The 17,059-nt window shown below is 51.5% G+C and overlaps 1 protein-coding gene across 8 annotated transcripts in view; it reads right to left on the bottom strand.

Moving 5' to 3' along the window:
- Window positions 1-1,841: 1,841 nt before the first annotated feature.
- fat1a (FAT atypical cadherin 1a) overlaps window positions 1,842-17,059 on the bottom strand; it is a 49,676-nt gene continuing 34,458 nt past the window's right edge. For 3 of the 8 annotated variants that reach the window (XM_057034525.1, XM_057034524.1, XM_057034527.1), the window contains 19 exons: window positions 16,628-16,824; window positions 16,392-16,545; window positions 15,157-15,390; window positions 12,571-12,957; window positions 12,260-12,474; window positions 11,248-11,385; window positions 11,022-11,165; window positions 9,857-10,054; window positions 8,820-9,416; window positions 8,451-8,673; window positions 8,236-8,367; window positions 8,002-8,159; window positions 7,031-7,499; window positions 6,513-6,666; window positions 6,327-6,437; window positions 5,610-6,250; window positions 5,384-5,521; window positions 4,000-4,035; window positions 1,842-3,394 (listed from right to left, as the gene is read on the bottom strand). In XM_057034525.1, coding sequence (XP_056890505.1) covers window positions 2,736-3,394; window positions 4,000-4,035; window positions 5,384-5,521; window positions 5,610-6,250; window positions 6,327-6,437; window positions 6,513-6,666; window positions 7,031-7,499; window positions 8,002-8,159; window positions 8,236-8,367; window positions 8,451-8,673; window positions 8,820-9,416; window positions 9,857-10,054; window positions 11,022-11,165; window positions 11,248-11,385; window positions 12,260-12,474; window positions 12,571-12,957; window positions 15,157-15,390; window positions 16,392-16,545; window positions 16,628-16,824 — 4,985 coding nt within the window. In that variant the 3' untranslated portion in view covers window positions 1,842-2,735. The other 5 variants (XM_057034526.1, XM_057034528.1, XR_008950838.1 and 2 more) reach the window with 4 other exon arrangements.

Below are 17,059 nucleotides of genomic sequence, written 5' to 3'. Positions count from 1 at the left end.
GCAGCTCACGTTTGCACCACCCTCCCGCTTCCAGAGAGACATTTGCCCAACTGTTGCTGGACAATAAAAAGGAAGACGTGATGGAGACAAGAGGGAGACCTGGAGGGGTTTCATCACACCATCCAGGTCCAGGCAGGAGGGTTGGGGGGGGGGGGGGGGGGGCTAAACATGTGATGGAAGGAGAGGGCAAAGGTCAGACCTGAGGAGGACCAGAAGCCACCAAAGGAAAACAGAAAGTACCCCCCCCCCCCCCCCCACCTACCCATCCATCCACCCTCTCCCTCTCCATCCGCCTCTCTGGGGCCGTTGCTATGACAACAGCAGAGCTCCACCCAGGAAATAGATGAAGAAAGCGGATTACCGGGGTCAGCGGTCTCTGCGTGCGAGTCTCTCTGCCCGTCATCGCTCGCACGTGATCCTGCCAGCAAGCGTCAGAAGGTGGAAGCGCTTGTTGCTGCTGCCTTCAGGGCCCGATTCTTGTCTTTTGTGTGTTTTTGGCACATAAATTAGCCCCAATTCATATGGACCATATGTAGATGGATGGGTTGGGTGTTCTATCGCCCCCTGGTGGTGGTCGCAATAAGCCCCGCCTCTTTTTAACACTGGTTTTAAGCGCAAAGACGAGTTCTGTCACTGGAAGCTACAAACGGACTGGCTGTTGGTTCTGACTGTTGCCAGAACTCCTGTGAAACCACAGAAAAGAACCAGAGGGGATCCCCCCCCACACACACACCCCTTCACGTGAACACCCCAGTGAAGCCTTTTCTTCAGTCTCCCCCCCCAGACGTGAATCCGTCTGATCCTCCGTCCTTGGTTCCGTGTGTCGACCTGCTGTGGAGCCTCTGACGGACTCAGACTGTTCTGGGAGAAGAACTTCGATGAAGTCGGTGGAGAACGCACGATGAAAACATCCCTTTCATGTCTCCACATCAGCTGATCCATTAATCACATTTGAGCTGAGCCAGAAGGATTCCCGCAGCCAACAGCACCATTAGTCGGTTCTGCCGCTCTGGGCCTTCAGAACTTTACCAATGCCGCCATCTTGTGGTCGTTCTGGGGAATTACACCTCAGGTATTGTTGTCAGAACAGAAACGTTTAAATGTTTGAACGCATTAAAATGATTTGATCCTAAAAGGAACTGGAGGAACACGCTAAAACTGGAATTTGAAGCCAGAAGCTCCCAGTTATTTTATTTAAAGGGGAATAAAATCCACAGAGATGAGTTTGAAAGGTTGATACTTTCGCTGCATCAGAATTACCGGTTCAAACCTCGAAATATCCACTAAAAATGAACGTTTGGTTTCACTTTTCAGCGATACTCTGGGAATGAGAACGCCAAGGTCAAAGGTCAGCTGAACAGCAAACAGTTGATGATTTCTCATGTTTAAGGAAAACATTTAAAACTAAAGCTATTTCTGACTCGACATTTTGGACTTTAATTTTAGGCTCCTGTCAGTTTCTGACATGTTGACTTTACATCTGTTGTTTTAGTTCCCATGTAAGAACAATTTACCCCATTTTCTGTCCTATTTTAGATAGATAGATAGATAGATAGATAGATAGATAGATAGATAGATAGATAGATAGATAGATAGATAGATAGATAGATAGATAGATAGATAGATAGATAGATAGATAGATAGATAGATAGATAGATAGATAGATAGAACCTTAGGTCACAGGGAAGCCCCGCCCACTGAGCCCAGCAGGAGTCGTGGGCGGGGCCAATGGCCTCAAACCAGGAAGTCAAGCACCATGAGGTAGGAGAGGCAGCTCCACATACGGCCGAGGGGCACGTCCGGGCTGTAAACAGGAAGTAAGTGCAGTCAGACAGCAGGAGTATTTTTTAGGAATAATTTATTGCCGTAGGAAAGCGTGAGCTCGTGGCAGTATTCAATAAAAACCTTGACAAGACCGTAGCACTGCTCACAGACACGGACACTGGAAACCACGCATCCGTGGACGATCTGCACTATAAATATACTGGGTCCCATTTTTCTCCGGTGGAAAAATAAAGAGGTTCCAAAGTCAAAATTTACAAACATAAAAAAAAGAAAAGAAAACCCACACGAATATGCGACCGCTGATCCGAGACCCTTTTAAAATGAGCAGGAGACAGTTTTACAAGTGATCGGGAGGAGCCACGCTCGTCTTTTCTTTCAAATCTTTAGTGAATGAACGCACATTAAGGCCGATAACGTCACACCATTTAGCTCTGGTTGAAAATAAAAGCTCAGAATATCTACAAAACCTAGCAAAATCAAAACTGTACAGTTAAATTTACACTGAAACGAAGGAACTCGTATAAAAACAGTTTGCTCGTCTTTTTTTTTCCCCATAGAAACAAAGATTTTGCATCTCGGACAACATTTTTTTTTTTTTCCATCATTCTTTTTTTCTCTTGTACATTAAAATGTGGATCCTTCAGACATCTACTGCGTTATTTTTTTTTTGGTGGGGGGGGGGGGGGGGTGTATAGACACAGACAACCACACACACACACAATTTAGTGTTGCCGATTCACCTCAGTCTTCCAAATTCATGTTTGGACCGGGCAGAACCAGGCAGACACGGGGAGAACACAGGAAAGCCCCCGGGGGCTTTGAACCCAGGCCCTTCCTGCTGTGAGGCACCGCCCACTCCGTGATGTGTGTGTGTGTGTGTGTGTGTGGGTGCTGGGTGAGCTCTAACAGGTCGGGTTTGTACTTTCAGGCACTTTTGTTTGGATCCAGTGTCAGACTTCAGTGTGCTGTTGGGAGTCCAGCCCCGGGATGACCAGACGCTCAAATTGGCCCTCGTCGCCGCTCTCGTAGTCGCTTATCATCACTTCAGACTCCTCGCAGCACGCCGACATGTCTGAGCAGGACGCCGTAGACGTGTAGAGAGACATGGACATGCTGTCCAGAGCCGAGGAGTCAAAGTCCCGACTACAGCCCAGAGGGAAGGCCCCTCGGTAGCCGCCGGTGCCCAGGGCGGAGGCGGCGGAGGTGGCGGTGGCCTCCTGCCCCTCGGCGTCGCTGGCGTAGCTGTGCTGCGGCAGGTACTTGTTAAGGCTGTAGAGCTGGGGCAAAGCTGGGCGCTGGCGGATCCCAGGGGAGCCGCCCGGACTGCCGGCAGCTGGATCCAAATTCCTGCCCAGGGGCCGCAGCGTGTCGCAGCGGTCGCCGTACTCTGGCAACGGTGGCGGCGGCAGGTCCTCGTTGGCGGGGAAGTCCTCCGGCGGGGGAGGAAAGTCGCTCTCGATGTCGAAGCCACCGGGGTAGTAGTCCGTGTCGATGGCGTTTGGGTCGCTGTACAGTGGGGCGGGCGTCTCCACAACCTCATACTGCGGAAACTCCTGGATTCCAGGAAGCTGAACACTCGGCATCCAATCAGACGTGTCCCAGTGGTATCCTGCCGGCGGAGGAGAACCATCGTTAATGTCGGCGCCGGATCGGAGGGATCCACACAGAGAGTGAGCCCACACCATGCAGTGGTCGCACAACACACCGGCGCCATGAGTTGGTTAATGAACAACAATCAGGAAAACGTGTTTAACACTGGCGTCCTGTTATCATGCCAAATCGCTCGATCAGCATCATGCACACGGAATCCTGCAGAATTACTAATAAATCTGCTGTAAACGAGCCTTTTTAGCTTCTAGTAGAGTGAGGAGACGGTGATGTCAGTCGATAAGCCCCGCCCACCTCGTCTATCTGATACAACTACTTGATAACGTACAATAAAACAGAAAATAATAACGCCAGGAAAGAATTAACAGTATTTTAGGAAATTGTAGCAAAAAGGAACGACGGGAATTTCAACCACTTAACAAAAGATTCCACTTAGTCACCGTCAAAGCCATGCAGGGGGGAGCTTTTATGGGATTACGAGGAATCTAAGAGGACGCCGTGAGCGGCGGCGGCGGCCTTCAACCGCCGCCTCACGCAGCGCTAAGGTTAGCTGAGGTTAACGGGGTCGGTGCACACCACGCAAACACAGATGTAAAAAACAGTCACCTCTCGGGTTCTTCAGATCATGAGCCAAAAAAGACTCTTTAGGAGGAGGAGGAGGAGAAAGAGAGAAAACAGGTTTAGATCTGACAGGAAAGAACAAGTCGGCCATGAATCAAAGCAACCGTGAGGATGGATGGAGAGGACGCTGACTGATGGACACCGCTGCTCTTTTCCCAGACAGACTTCCTCAGGAATCAGCCGGCCGCCGCTCAAACTTGAACTCTGCCGGTTTCTGCTCTCGATTAAACCCAATTAAAGTCTGGCGGCTCGGCGTTTTCAAGATAAAGTCTGTGCGAGAAAACTCAAATTGTAGCCGCTAAACTCCCGACACCCAGGACGACAGTAGTGAGAGATGAGAGCAATAAAAGAGTACCTTCTCCTCCCACCGAGTCAACAACAGGGCTGACAAGGTGGATTACCGTCACTATGGAGGCTTGTGAGAGGCGGGGGGGGGGGGGGGAGAGTGGGCGGGAGAGAGCTAGCATTAGCACAAATGCTTTTAGAGTTGGAAAAGCAAAAATAAAAAAAGAAACCCAACAAACAGATGAGGAGGTCATAGAGGTGGGAGTGAGACACTTCCCACCCAGCTGAGAGGCACTTTTAGTTTGCATCAGTGTGTGTGTGTGTTGAAGGAGGAGGGGGGGGGGTGTTTATGGCACGACACACTGATGGAAGGCAACATGGAGTGCAGAGGGGGGGGGTCTGGCTGGGATTGTGTGAGATAACACCACAACAACAACAAGATACTGAGAGGCTACAGGGTGCCGCTGACCATACAGATGGAAGAACCGGCGGAATTCCCCGCGGGCAGGAGTGTGATCCGATTGGATAAGAAGGAAATACAAAGGTGAGAATACAAAGGCCCGTTTGGAGCTACAGAAACGGAGGGTTTGATGACTTCCGGAGGTTTCTCCGATAATGAGACAGGCAGAACGTAGAGAAGGTGTTTATACCCCTGTGATACCATCCTGGATGCTCGTGCTAAACATCCGTTTGAAGCTGACGGAGATGGAAACAGAGAACAAACATGCTCGTAAACAAAAGAAAAAAGAAAAAATCAAAACACGTGAACCACGACACAAGTCATCAAACTCTTGGGTTGGGATAACGCTAATCCCGGGAGAATCCCGCCGCTTCCATCCGTACCGACAGCGACTGAGGACTTACGGGCCGGTCCCCCCATATTTAAAACCTTGTTCTGGATCTGTGGACCGATTTGATCCAAATGGGAGCTGAAGCCCCGTAGCACAAGGGAAGAGAAAGAGAACAGGTGACCTCCTGAGTCTCCACGTCAGAGCCTCGAACTCAGCGTGCAGAGAAACAGTGTTAGCATAAAAGCTGGCAAAGGTTGAAGGTCGAGAGCGCCCGTGGCGGCGCTGCGGCTCACCGTTATCGTCGCAGGACTCCGACTGGAAGGAGCTGAGGGACTGGACCTCGGACATGCTGCCCCGGGTGTTGTAGGGGTGACAGGCGCTGTCCTCCAGGGGCTTTTTGGTCAGACACGGGTCCAGATCCACCACTTTAGCTGCGAGAGGAAGCGCGTTTTGGGATCATCAAAGAGATCAAAGCAGAACGGGGTGAATTCTCGACAGCAGGAGAACCTGCGGCTTTACCGTCGTAGTCGTAGTCCCAGTTTGGCTTCTGAATGGAATCGCTGTCGGAGACGGAGTTGGAGGGCGGGGGAGGGGGCAGATTGGGGGCGACGCTGCAGACGGCCACCGTCTTCCTGTGTCCGTGCACAGAGTCGGGGTTGAAGGTGCTGAACTCTGGATGCTCCGGGATGGCCGAGCCCTCGAAGGAGTTCCTGTCCAGGTTGTTCCTGGAGTCGCTGGGAATGCTGGGGGTGTAGGAGATGGGCCTCACGGGGACCTGCGGCGGGATGTCCGAGTAAATGTTCTTGTTGAGTTTGGAGTCAAAGTAGGGCCTCTGGAGGAAGGAGTGGGGCACGCTGGAGCCCCCTGGTGGCTTGTCGCCGCCGGCCGTTGACCTGCTGCGGCAGGCCCTCTTGCGGATGATGATGAAGAGGAGCACGAGGATGAAGATGCTGGAGACGAAGACCACGATGCCGATCACCTCTTCCAGGCCGATGTTCCAGGCGGTGGAGATCAATTCGTTGCGGACGTCTGTGAGGACTTCGCACGCCTGCCCCCCGAAACCCAGCGAGCAGTTGCACCTGTAGGAGCCGTAGGTGTTCTGGCACTGGCCGCCGTTGCCGCACGGGTCCTTCACGCACTCGTCCACGTCGCTCAGACACCTGAAAGGAACACGTGCGTCTCAAGGCTGTCGCGCGGGATCGGAAATCCGCCGCAGGCGGCGCCTCGCCGACTTACCTGTCTCCTTGGAAACCGGGTTCGCACTCGCACACGGGACCGTCCAGACTGTCGATGCACTTGCCGCTGTTCTTGCAGGGGTTGTCTCTGCAGTACGGCCCCAGCTGGCACCTGAACGCAACACAACGGGCGTCACCACCTCACACGCTAACTGAAAGGCTCGGGAGGCCGAGGGCGCCGCCGTACCGTTGTCCTGAGTACTGGCCCCTGCACTGGCAGTAGAAGTCCTCCGCACGGGGAACGCAGGTGCCCCCGTACAGGCACGGGTTGGAGGCACAGGGGCTGATGCCGACCTCGCAGTGGGTGCCCATGAAGGAGGCGGGACACTTGCAGAAGTAACCTGAATAATTCAGAAGAGGGCGACAAAGATTTCCAAAGGTTAACCTTGAGCCAGGGGAGGAAGCGGCGAAAACAGACGACTTCTACCTCGACGGCTCGTCTGGGAAACTGCATTATTGAAAAAGTGCAGATGTTAGAGCGGCTGCAAACATCCCGCAACAAAAAGCCCGCGGGGGAGAGGGAGCCAACCCCCTGCATGCGAAGCAGCTTTTAATGTTAAAGTCTGAGTGTGGAGAGAGTGAAGGACGGGAGCGCCGAGCCTGGGAGGTCGCTGTGTTCCAGTTGGAAAAGCAACATGATTTTTTAATACGGGAGAAAAAAGCAGCTTGAAGTTAACGAGGAGTGATCGCGGAATGATCCCGTACCTCCGTGTGGCAGCGAGGTGCAGCTCCCTCCGTTGCTGCAGGGGTTGCTGGAGCAGCTCTCGGAGGGTGCGAGCGCGCAGCCCGGAGACACGTCCACGATGTCCTCCAGCACGGCGTGGGCGCGCTGGGCTTTGGTGTTGAGAGGCAGCTCCTGGCCGTTCAGGCTGATGGCCTCCAGGCAGCCGCGCAGCCCGTTGGCGACGGGCAGGCTGCGTCCGTGCCGGACTGAGCCGTGCTGGCGCACGTGGCCGCCGAAGTAAATGCGGTTGTCCAGGTTGAGGGTCCTCAGGGTGCCCGGGGCGGTGCCCGACGCCGCGTGAACCCGGTCCAGCACCAGCTTGGCGTAGTTGCCGTCCACCTCCAGGGAGACCGTGTGCCACTCGCCGTCGTTGACCTGAGCGCTGTGCACGGACACCAGCCCGGGGCCGCTGCCGCAGTCGAACTTGTACTGCAGCCGGCCGTTCACGATCTGCCCCCAGACGATAAAAAGCAGACCGGTTTAAATCCCATCACGTCGTTTCGTTATCTTAATGAGAGGAGCGGGTTCAGGTTCCAAACGAGCGCATCCTTTTATCTCCACGCGCTCATCGTTATTATTATGTAATGATGCCATCTTTAACGATGACTGACCCCTTTATTAGCTTTAAATAACAGCCGCATCTGTCTGGATGGATCAAACAAAGAGTGCCTCTGAGCAGGGCAGCCTCGGCTCCGGCGTCGGGCACCAGACGGACTCTCAGAGGAATGTTTGGAAAACTACTTTCTGTTTGCCTCCCGCTATTAAAATAGCTGCTCTTCAAGCCGCCGCCACATTCCAGCCGCCTCTCATGCGAAACTGTTTGACCTTTTGAACCTGCCGCTGTCGTGGCCTAGAACAGATGGCTGCACGTGCTCGGGAGAGGCCGACGTGCACGTCCGACCCTCCTCTGAAAAGCCGGGGGATTCATTTCCCAGACTCCCCTCGGACCCACCTCCAGGATGCTGTAGTCGGTTCCTTTGGCGTACATGACGGTGGCGTGGCTGGAGAAGGTCCGGAGCCTGAGGGAGAGCTTCAGCAGCTCTTTGTTCTCGTTCTCTATCAGATGGTACTTCACGTAGCTGCTGCCGCTGAACGTCAGAGAGTGGCCGTCTGAAGGGAGGGGCGACAACTGGGCGTTCAGACAGAGCGGGTGATGCCAGAGGTAAATATATGCGGCTGCTCTTACCGGAGCATTTGCCCTTCTTGCCCTCTGGACACACACAACTGTAATTGTTCTCTCGGAGGTCCTCCACGCACTCCATGCCCTCAGGACAGGGGTTCTTCTCGCACGCGTTGTTCAGAACAGGACATTTGTCGCCTGAAAGGAAAGCAGGTGACACTCAGAACGGCGCTTCCCGACGGAGACGTTGTGGCCACCGGACGGCGGGCGGGCGGGCGTACCTTCGCACTGGCACGTTGCCGTCCTCGCGTGTCGTGGGGTCACAAAGCTGAGGCGGGCCGTGCTGTGAGTGGACATGGAGCTTTTGTCCAGTGTGATCAGCTCGTCGCAGAAACGCAGAGGACACTGCAGACCTGCGCAGAGCTTCTGGACCACCCGGACGATCCGGACCCCCGTCATCTCTTCAATCACCCCGGCGGAGGAATTTAGCTTACGGAAGACAACCTGAGGATGGACAGGACAGGCGGTTAACACCGGAGACAGGTCCGGAAAGAGTGCAGTTGGACGGTCAGGCTTCCAGCCTGTCCATGTTAATCAAGCTGGCCCATTTCCACATTCCATACCGCACAGATTCCATCCCATGCACTCACCTCCTGAGACTGGTACGGACTCCCAGATCTCTCCAGAGTCATCAGCACATCGAGGTCACCTTGTTCCGAAGACTGCAGACTCACTAACTGCACTTCGTTCCTCCGAACTCCGGCGATGTTCCTAAGCGCGCGCTGAAAGTTCCGCCAGTAGTCCCCGATGAACTCCTCCGGGGCGATTCTGGCGAATCGGACTGCGATGGAATTGTGCAAAGCCTGGCGGGACGCTTGCCTGACGTGGACGTTGACGTCAGCGGCCGCCACAAAATGGCCGTCGGTCACCGTCACATTGAGAGGGTAGTGGCCCACGTCCAGCGGCCACAGGGCGATGACTTTACCATCGGAGGCGGAGACGGAGAACAGGGCGGCGCTGTCCTCGGAAGGGGAGGAAGACGACGGCGCCAGGCTGTAGGTCAGGGTGTCATAGATGTCCTGGTCTGTGGCGTGGATCTTGCCCAGGACGCCGCCTGCGTATTCCTCACCAGTGGTGGTGACAAAGATGTCCAGCGGGAGGATGGCGGGAGGGTACACACTCTCCTCGATGATTCGCACGCTGATGAAGGCGGAAGAAAAGAGTTGTGGTCTGCCGCTGTCCGACACCTGCACAGAGAGGGGCGGGGACATAAGAAGGCAGACGAGCTCGTCACCGCTAAAACGCTGGGAGTTTATCAACACTCCTCATCAAAAGGGAGCAAAACGCCAGAAGCCGACTCGAATCGGAGTGTGCCTCTAGTGCGTAACAGGACATCGCGCCTTCATTTCACATCCCATCTGTCCACTTGCTCGTCCTCCTTCTAAAGTGACACACACTTGATCACAACGTTTTCTGGTTGTGCTCTGCTGTGAGGCGCTCACGGAGGGCACAATTATTCACAAGGTGAAAAGCTTTTTTCTCTTCTTTTTAGCGTGAACACATGCTACGAATGCTAACGCAGATGCGGGCTCTGAAACACAAATAAATCAGGTTACTCCGGCCTGACGTTAAATCGATGCGGCCTCTCGGTTGCTGTGAGAGTTTCTGCTCGGTTGCCGTGACTCACCTGCGCTTGAAGTAAGTAGTGTTCCACATTTTTCTTTTTCAGCGCCCCCGCGGCCACGAGAGCTCCCTGCTCGCTGATGTGGAAAGCGTCGCCCTCGTTCCCGTCCACGATGGCAAAGGTGAAAGGTGGGCCGTTGTGGGAAGCGTCCCGGTCCGTCACAGCGAGCTGAAGAACACTTGTGCCCTTCGGTCGGTTCTCCTGTGGGGAACCAGAGAGGACCGTTTAACAGTTCTCTCGCCGCTCTCCTGTTTGTTTTCCCATCTTAGGCCATCGTGGACAAACTGGATGTTCAGTTTGTCCACTAGGGGGAAGCAAAACCCCAGTCATGTGTCACAGGGCGACTCTAGTCAAAGGGTTCTTATTTACACATGCAGCCCTTGTGCTGCTGTATTATCACGTTGTTGCTTTGACCCGTTGTGTCTGAAGGAGTTGCCTTCTCCTCTTATATCCCGGTTCCATTTCCAGCCACCCTCTGAGAAAATCTCCCTTCGCCTCAGAGCCGTAACATAAATGCAGCACGTGAACTTTGAAAGCAGATGAAATATCAGCCCTGACAGATCTGAACCTCTGCTGAGATGAAAACATCATTTCGTGGGGACGCTCCTGCTTTTCCTGATTACACTTGTTTACAGTGCAGATATAAATCCAAGGTTCTTCAACCAGCACAACCCTGTCAGTTTTAGAGGGATGATTTTGTTTTATCTGTAATTGTGTGAGCTGTGAGCAAAGTGTGCAGAGGGAAATTAATCACTGTTTTGTTTGTGTTTCCTCATTTTTGATCTCCCGCACTCGAACACAAGGGCATCGTCTTCTGCTTCTCAAGTGTTGCCTTTATTTCCGGAGCCCATCTGTCCTCAGCTCATTATTGTTTGTATTCCTATCCTCAATTAATCCTACCTTTCCTTTGTTTTCCCTTTCCCTGCATTCCATACTTAAGATTCAGCCTCCGTCTCACATTCCCTCACTCCCACCTTGTCCTTACCTCTGTTCTTTCTCCCTCTTCCAACTTGCTTTTTGAAATTCCGGTCGCACAGTCTCCCATTATTTCTCCCTGTTAATCCTTCTCTACCCCCCCCCCCCCATCCCAATTCCCCCTGCACCTTCCCCCACTTTCTCCCACACCGTGCACTTGAGCTCAGCAGTCCACACGGACGCACACGCCTACCTGGATGATAAGGCTGTAGTTGGCCTGGGAGAAAAGCGGCGGGTTGTCGTTGACGTCGGAGATGTCGATGTTGATCATGGCGCTGCTGGAAAGAGGAGGCGTGCCGTTGTCTGATGCCACCACTGTCAGGGTGTAGCCCGAAGTCTGGCGAACAGAGACAGAACACTGTGGAAAAGGAATCCTGGAATTCTGTGGACAGTCATCACAGCGGTGGTGTTGTTCTCACTCGTTCTCTGTCGAGCTGACGAGCAACTTTCAGCTCCCCTCTGGCGGCGTCGATGGTGAAGGGGCTGCCTTGGTTACCAGCCACGATGGAGTAGCGCACCTGACTGTGTGAGGGCCCGTCCAAATCCTCAGCGTTCACCTGCCAGTCAACAACAAGCCTTGAACTCACGGAGGTGCAGTCTGGTTTTCTAAATGGTCTTTAACTTTAAAACTTTAGCGTCTGCTCTTAATTTTGTGAGAGGGAACGTTTCACTTTTCTGATTTAAGTAAATGGAGTTTATGACCAATGAAAAATTAAGGTAAATTCACCTTTGACACACAAACTTCGATTATTTAGACACGAACAGGTTTGGACCGAGGGAACAAAGAGCTGGATCTCAACTATTGCCGAGTAGATCCGTGTAACCTTTTCTATTTCTACTCGCTATTTCTTCTTGCTTCAAAAACACACACACACACACACACGCACAGATTTGTGCACGCAGAGGAACACCCACAGCCTTAAAACCCACCAACCACTGCATACTGAGTGGCTCCCCCAGGGAAATCAGCAGACAAAAGAGATTTACAAGCCTGAGACAATGGCAGGTATTAAAATCTAATTTTCTGATGGACAATTTATATTCAGGTACATTAGACACTGAGATAAACGGCCATAAGCAGAAGACTTTTATGAGGCATGAAGCCAGATGAGGGCACAGACGGGAATAGATGAGGGAAAAGGCAGTGTGCAGAAGGCAGGAAGAGCCTTATCGTGGGGAGAGGCTTAATGAATCAAAGGCCTTTCAATTAAACTGTGTGAGCATGTGTGACAGATAACGCATGAGGACGGGGCAGCAATATGGATGAAGAGCGCCGGTCCTAATTTAGCTGTGCCTCCAGATGGTGACTTCCCACAGGTGCAGATATGTGATAAGTGTAAGCAGTGAGTAATGTGCAGTAAATAATGACTGAGCGAAGGTGCTGGGCCGCGGGATAAAAGGGAGAAAGTTAAAGTGCGGATGTGGCCTCACCGTTGCAACCGTCCTCCCCAGCTCGGTGTCCTCGCTGACCACCGCTGTGTACACGTCCTGGCTGAAGACGGGCCGGTTGTCGTTGACATCGGTCAGGTTGATGTTGACGGTGGCCATGTCGCTCAGCGGCGGCGAGCCGCCGTCCGTAGCCTCGATGGTGATGTAGTATTCGTGAGAGGCCTCGTAGTCCAGCGGCTCGATCACAAAGACGTCGCCTGAGGACAGATGTGGGAGACATGTGAGGCAAGCCAAACTTTCCCACCACAAAAACAGGCGTTTGTTTACTTCCACGTCATCTAGAATTAACATACCGGTACGTGGGTCCACGCTGAAGAGGCCGTGTTCGTTCCCGCTGATGATGCCGTAGGAGATCTCTCCGTTAGCCTCGGTGTCCCGGCTGGCCGCCTGCACTCTGAGCAGCTGAGTGCCCGCGGTCACGTCCTCGGACACGGTCGCCGTGTATTCGCGGTGCTCGAACACCGGAGGGTTGTCGTTGATGTCCAGGACGGAGATCACGACCAGGCAGACTGAGGAGAAACGTGGCGAGCCCTGGTCACTGGCCAGGGCCCTGAGCTCATAGGTGGCCTGCAGCTCGCGGTCCAGGGGGCGTTCCAGGCTAATGACGCCAGTTTGCTCGTCAATAGAGAAAAAGCCATCGGCAGAATCCAGCAGAGAGTAGACGATGTCGCTGTTCAGACCTGAAATGTCAGGAAAAGCATGAATTAGGGTCTTCCAAACCATTAATCGCAACTCAAACTGCCACTCTGCAGTCCTGCAATCCACATCCCAGCAATAAAGCCGCCCCGTAAAATGTTACAGGCACCATTAAGCCTGATGGCCGCGTAAACAAAAAACAACTTTAAAGTACAGGTGTGAGCAAGCATATTGATCCTTCGATCGATGTGTTGATGCCTGAATTATTCAAGTCGAACCCTTCCTAAAGTTTTCCAGATCATCAATCATCTCCACAGCCTTGGATAAATACTTCCTGTAAACATCTCATGCCCGCCGTCCTCATAAGTCATGTGTTCCCACTTGGAAGGGGCTCCCAGCAACGAGACAGAGACGTATCACAATAATGATCCTAATGTCTTTCTGCAGGTGCCCCCGTTACAGACCCATTTATCAGGTAAGTGCCTCCATCCTCTGAGGATCTCGTTATCGTGCTGGAGAGGCTACCAGGGGGAACCCTCCTTATATGGATTCCCATCACATTTTCCTGCTCTGATCATCCTTGAAGCAGTTGCTTAAGGGGAAATGGTGCCGAATCCTGATGATGCCTCACGCATATATGGTGTGACTGTCTGTCTTCATCCGTCCGCTGGAAAGATGCAAATATGACAGCTAATAGCCATCATGCATCTGAAACCACTGAGAGAATAACTGCATCTACAACCATCTCTCTCTTTTTCTCAACATGTTAAACAGACAAGAGCCTTCAAAAGGCCAGAGATGGCTCTCCTCTCGGGGATTGTTTCTCTACAATATCTTAACCTACGGTATTGTGGAAAGAACTGATAACTCTTTCCACAAAGGAGCCCATAAAGACTTTTTTTTAAAAAAATCAACAATATAGTGGAATAAATATGATGCTCTGGTCAAAGTAACAAGAAAACAAACAGGATTTATGCAGAAGCAGAACAGGAATGTGTAGCGGTCCAGTGTGGAAGGCCTTGCACAGCAGTTTGGACGTGTCTCCCACGCCGAGGAGCGCTGCTTCCTACAGTAGCCTTCGCTGACGAGCGGCACCGTGGCTGCGTATTGAGACAAATGGGCCTGTCCGTGGCATCGAGGACGTGACACATCGCAGTCAGGGCCAAGAATGAGTCCTGGCAGTGGTATGCACTCCCAGATCTATGAGGATAAAGCCCCTCTTTAATCTTGGAGAGGGCTCCATTAGGCTTCACATACCGACGGCAACAATCAAGTCGACAGAAGCCTAATGAATTGAGGTCAAAGCCACAATAACTATTTTTTATCTAGATGGTACAAGATGTTTGGGACTTGCCAAATGTTCAATTAGTTTAAGATTTGCTTGAATAAAAAAACCCACAAAAGATATTCAACAAGTGAAACCTGGATGTGAGAGCAATGGAGGAGAAGAAAAAGGACCATCTGCTTTCACTCAGTTTAAATAATTATAGCATGCAGCCAGTTTCATTCTGCAGCTCACCTTCAAGTACCCTTACACATGATACTGGAGGTCTGAAATGCATTTTGAACCAGCCAAGCCTTGGGGAGGAAGTGTCTTTTTAGCATAATTCTGTGAAGGACCCAATTCTACAATCCTTTTCAGTCTGTCAAACTGTCAGTCGAGCTAAAACAAGAGGCTGAAATAATAACTGGAAGCTGAGGGCATCATTCCGCTGATGGTAAACAGCCTATCGTGGTTCTTAAGGCGGCAGTGTGTTGCCTCACCAGACTCAAAGTATAATATCGTATAATCTGGAATGGCAAGCCTGAAATAAAAGGAAACTCAAATAAGGTGGTGGTGGGGGGGCTACAGCGGTGGATGCCTCCGTTCTGGCACTCTCTAAAAAGAGAAAAGATTAACCTCAGAATAACGTGTGGCTCCGCACCAGTCGATCGGAACGTTGTGGTCAGCCTTCTCGAGGCTTGAAGGGAGGCCAGTTTAATTCAAGTGTTATGGGCCTCCGAATTATAAGGGCTGATCATTTGCGAAATTTCACATTTGTAATTCCGCCTTCTTCCCATTTAGCACCGGGAAAATTGCATAAAGATAATAAGCAATCCATTTACTGCGGTTTGTTTCAGTACAACAATCTAATGCCTTCATTAGTATGTCTGTATGGAGGGAAATAATAGGTGTAGGTTGGTGTTTTATGCCATCCTGCTGATTTCTCGCCTGTATTAAACAAACTGATGCTACAACTCACCAACATCGATGTCGCTTGCCAGCAGTTTGGCCACGTAGGTGCCGATCTCAGTGTTCTCGAAGACGGTGAAGGTGTACGGATCGGATGAGAACTGGGGCGGGTTGTCGTTGACGTCCTCCACGCTGACGTGGACGTCAGCCTCACAGTAGCGGCCTCCCCCGTCCACCGCTCGCATGGTGAACCGGTGCTCTTCCTGCTCCTCTCTGTCCAGAGGCTGCGATGTTTTCAGCTCTCCTGGAGGTGACAGACAGAAATCAGGAGTCACGACAACGAGGAGACGACGACTTCACAGCTAGAGAGGGGGAGTTAAGCTAGAAATGAAACCGAAAACTCAGCAGTTTTAAAGGGACAGAAGAGAGAAATAATTAAGCCATTAAAGCAGCACGATGGGCTGATCCATTGGAATTGGCAGCTAACAGCGATGAGAGGAAGCCAACAGGCCCACAAAGCCTCTGTAAAACTCCCTTGATAATCCTCATGTGCAATAATTCTACTGGTAACATTCCCTCCCCAGGATCGTAGCTCTGCTGCTGGAAACTCAATATTGGGGGTTGCCAGAAGACAGCTGGCTACTGTTGCTGCCTTATTGTCTGTCGGGTTTGGGTTAGTACATCTCTCAGCAGATTTCTGTCCTTATTTTCATTGTGAGGGCACATGTGCTGTATCGCGAGTAAATCTGTTTTAAGGCCTCACTAATGCTCAACTTTATATTTGAGTTTAAAATCAGCTTTTTTGTTGATTAGAGAGAGTTTCTTGGCTTGCTCTTGCTCTGTAAGCAGCCAGATGGAATGGAGAAAAAAAGGATTGATTTAAGATGACCTCCCAGGAGAAATCTGCAGGCACGCAGCATCGCAGTCAGAAAATTCAATTTAAGCACGCAATTCTATATTTTAGGCGTGCCGAGGGTCTTTCAGGAGCCCTGCAGGGAACTGTTCTTGGCTCCTTTTAAATTGAATAAATAAATAATAACTGGGCACCAGAAGACAATAAGATTGTGTCCTACATTACTGATGATTTAGTCAGACACACACCCAAGCACACAGACACACACTGCATGGAATACTCACACCTCCACATTCTCAAATTTGAAATAAAAAAGCAGAGAAATTGTGTGTCTGTGCAGAAAACAATGTTTTTAAAAAAAAACACCAGTTAACATTCCAATACCCTGCGAATTTAAAATATTTGCATACATATGAGGACACGTGAACATGCTGGCACACACCCACACACACCTGTGTCAGAGTCAATGATGAAGAGCTCAGATCCAGCTCCCTGCAGCTCGTACGTGATGTGTGCGTTTGAGCGGATGTCAGCATCTGAAGCGGAGACTTGCAGGATGAGTCTGCCAGCAGGGGAGTTCTCTGGGACGCTCTCGCTGTAGAGCGCCTGCGGAATGAGTCGGAAAAGGAGGCGTTATTGGGAATAACAGGGAAGGAGGGGGAGGGCTGGAATGCTAAAATGAAAGTACCTTTTCACATCTAGGGCTGTTGTCATTGGCATCCAGAACCTTGACCTCCACAGTGGCTTTGGCAGTGAAGATCCCGTCGCTGGCAGTGATGTTTAGAAGGTAATTGTCCTTCTCTTCACGGTCCAGGGGCTTTCTGACAAAGACCTTCCATTCGTTCTGAATGTGTTCGATGGCAAATTGGCCGAGCGGATCCCCACCTGATTGGTGTTGAAAGAGACACAGCACTTTAGCATGAGCAGGCAGAGAAACCCAGGAAGTATCCTGGTTCATCAAAACCCTGTCCTCAGAATATTGAACAGAATTTCACCGTCTAATTATTCAAACTCGCGTCTGTACATCTTGTTTAGCATCTGCCAAATTGTATTTTAGCTACCTAAATATTTGACTGGGATTTTTGCAGACTGTCAGGTTAAAGAGACTCCCAAACAGATA

Source organism: Takifugu flavidus, chromosome 6, assembly GCF_003711565.1.
Source record: "Takifugu flavidus isolate HTHZ2018 chromosome 6, ASM371156v2, whole genome shotgun sequence".
NCBI classification, from domain to species: domain Eukaryota; kingdom Metazoa; phylum Chordata; class Actinopteri; order Tetraodontiformes; family Tetraodontidae; genus Takifugu; species Takifugu flavidus.
This window is presented reverse-complemented; position numbering and strand designations above follow the sequence as displayed.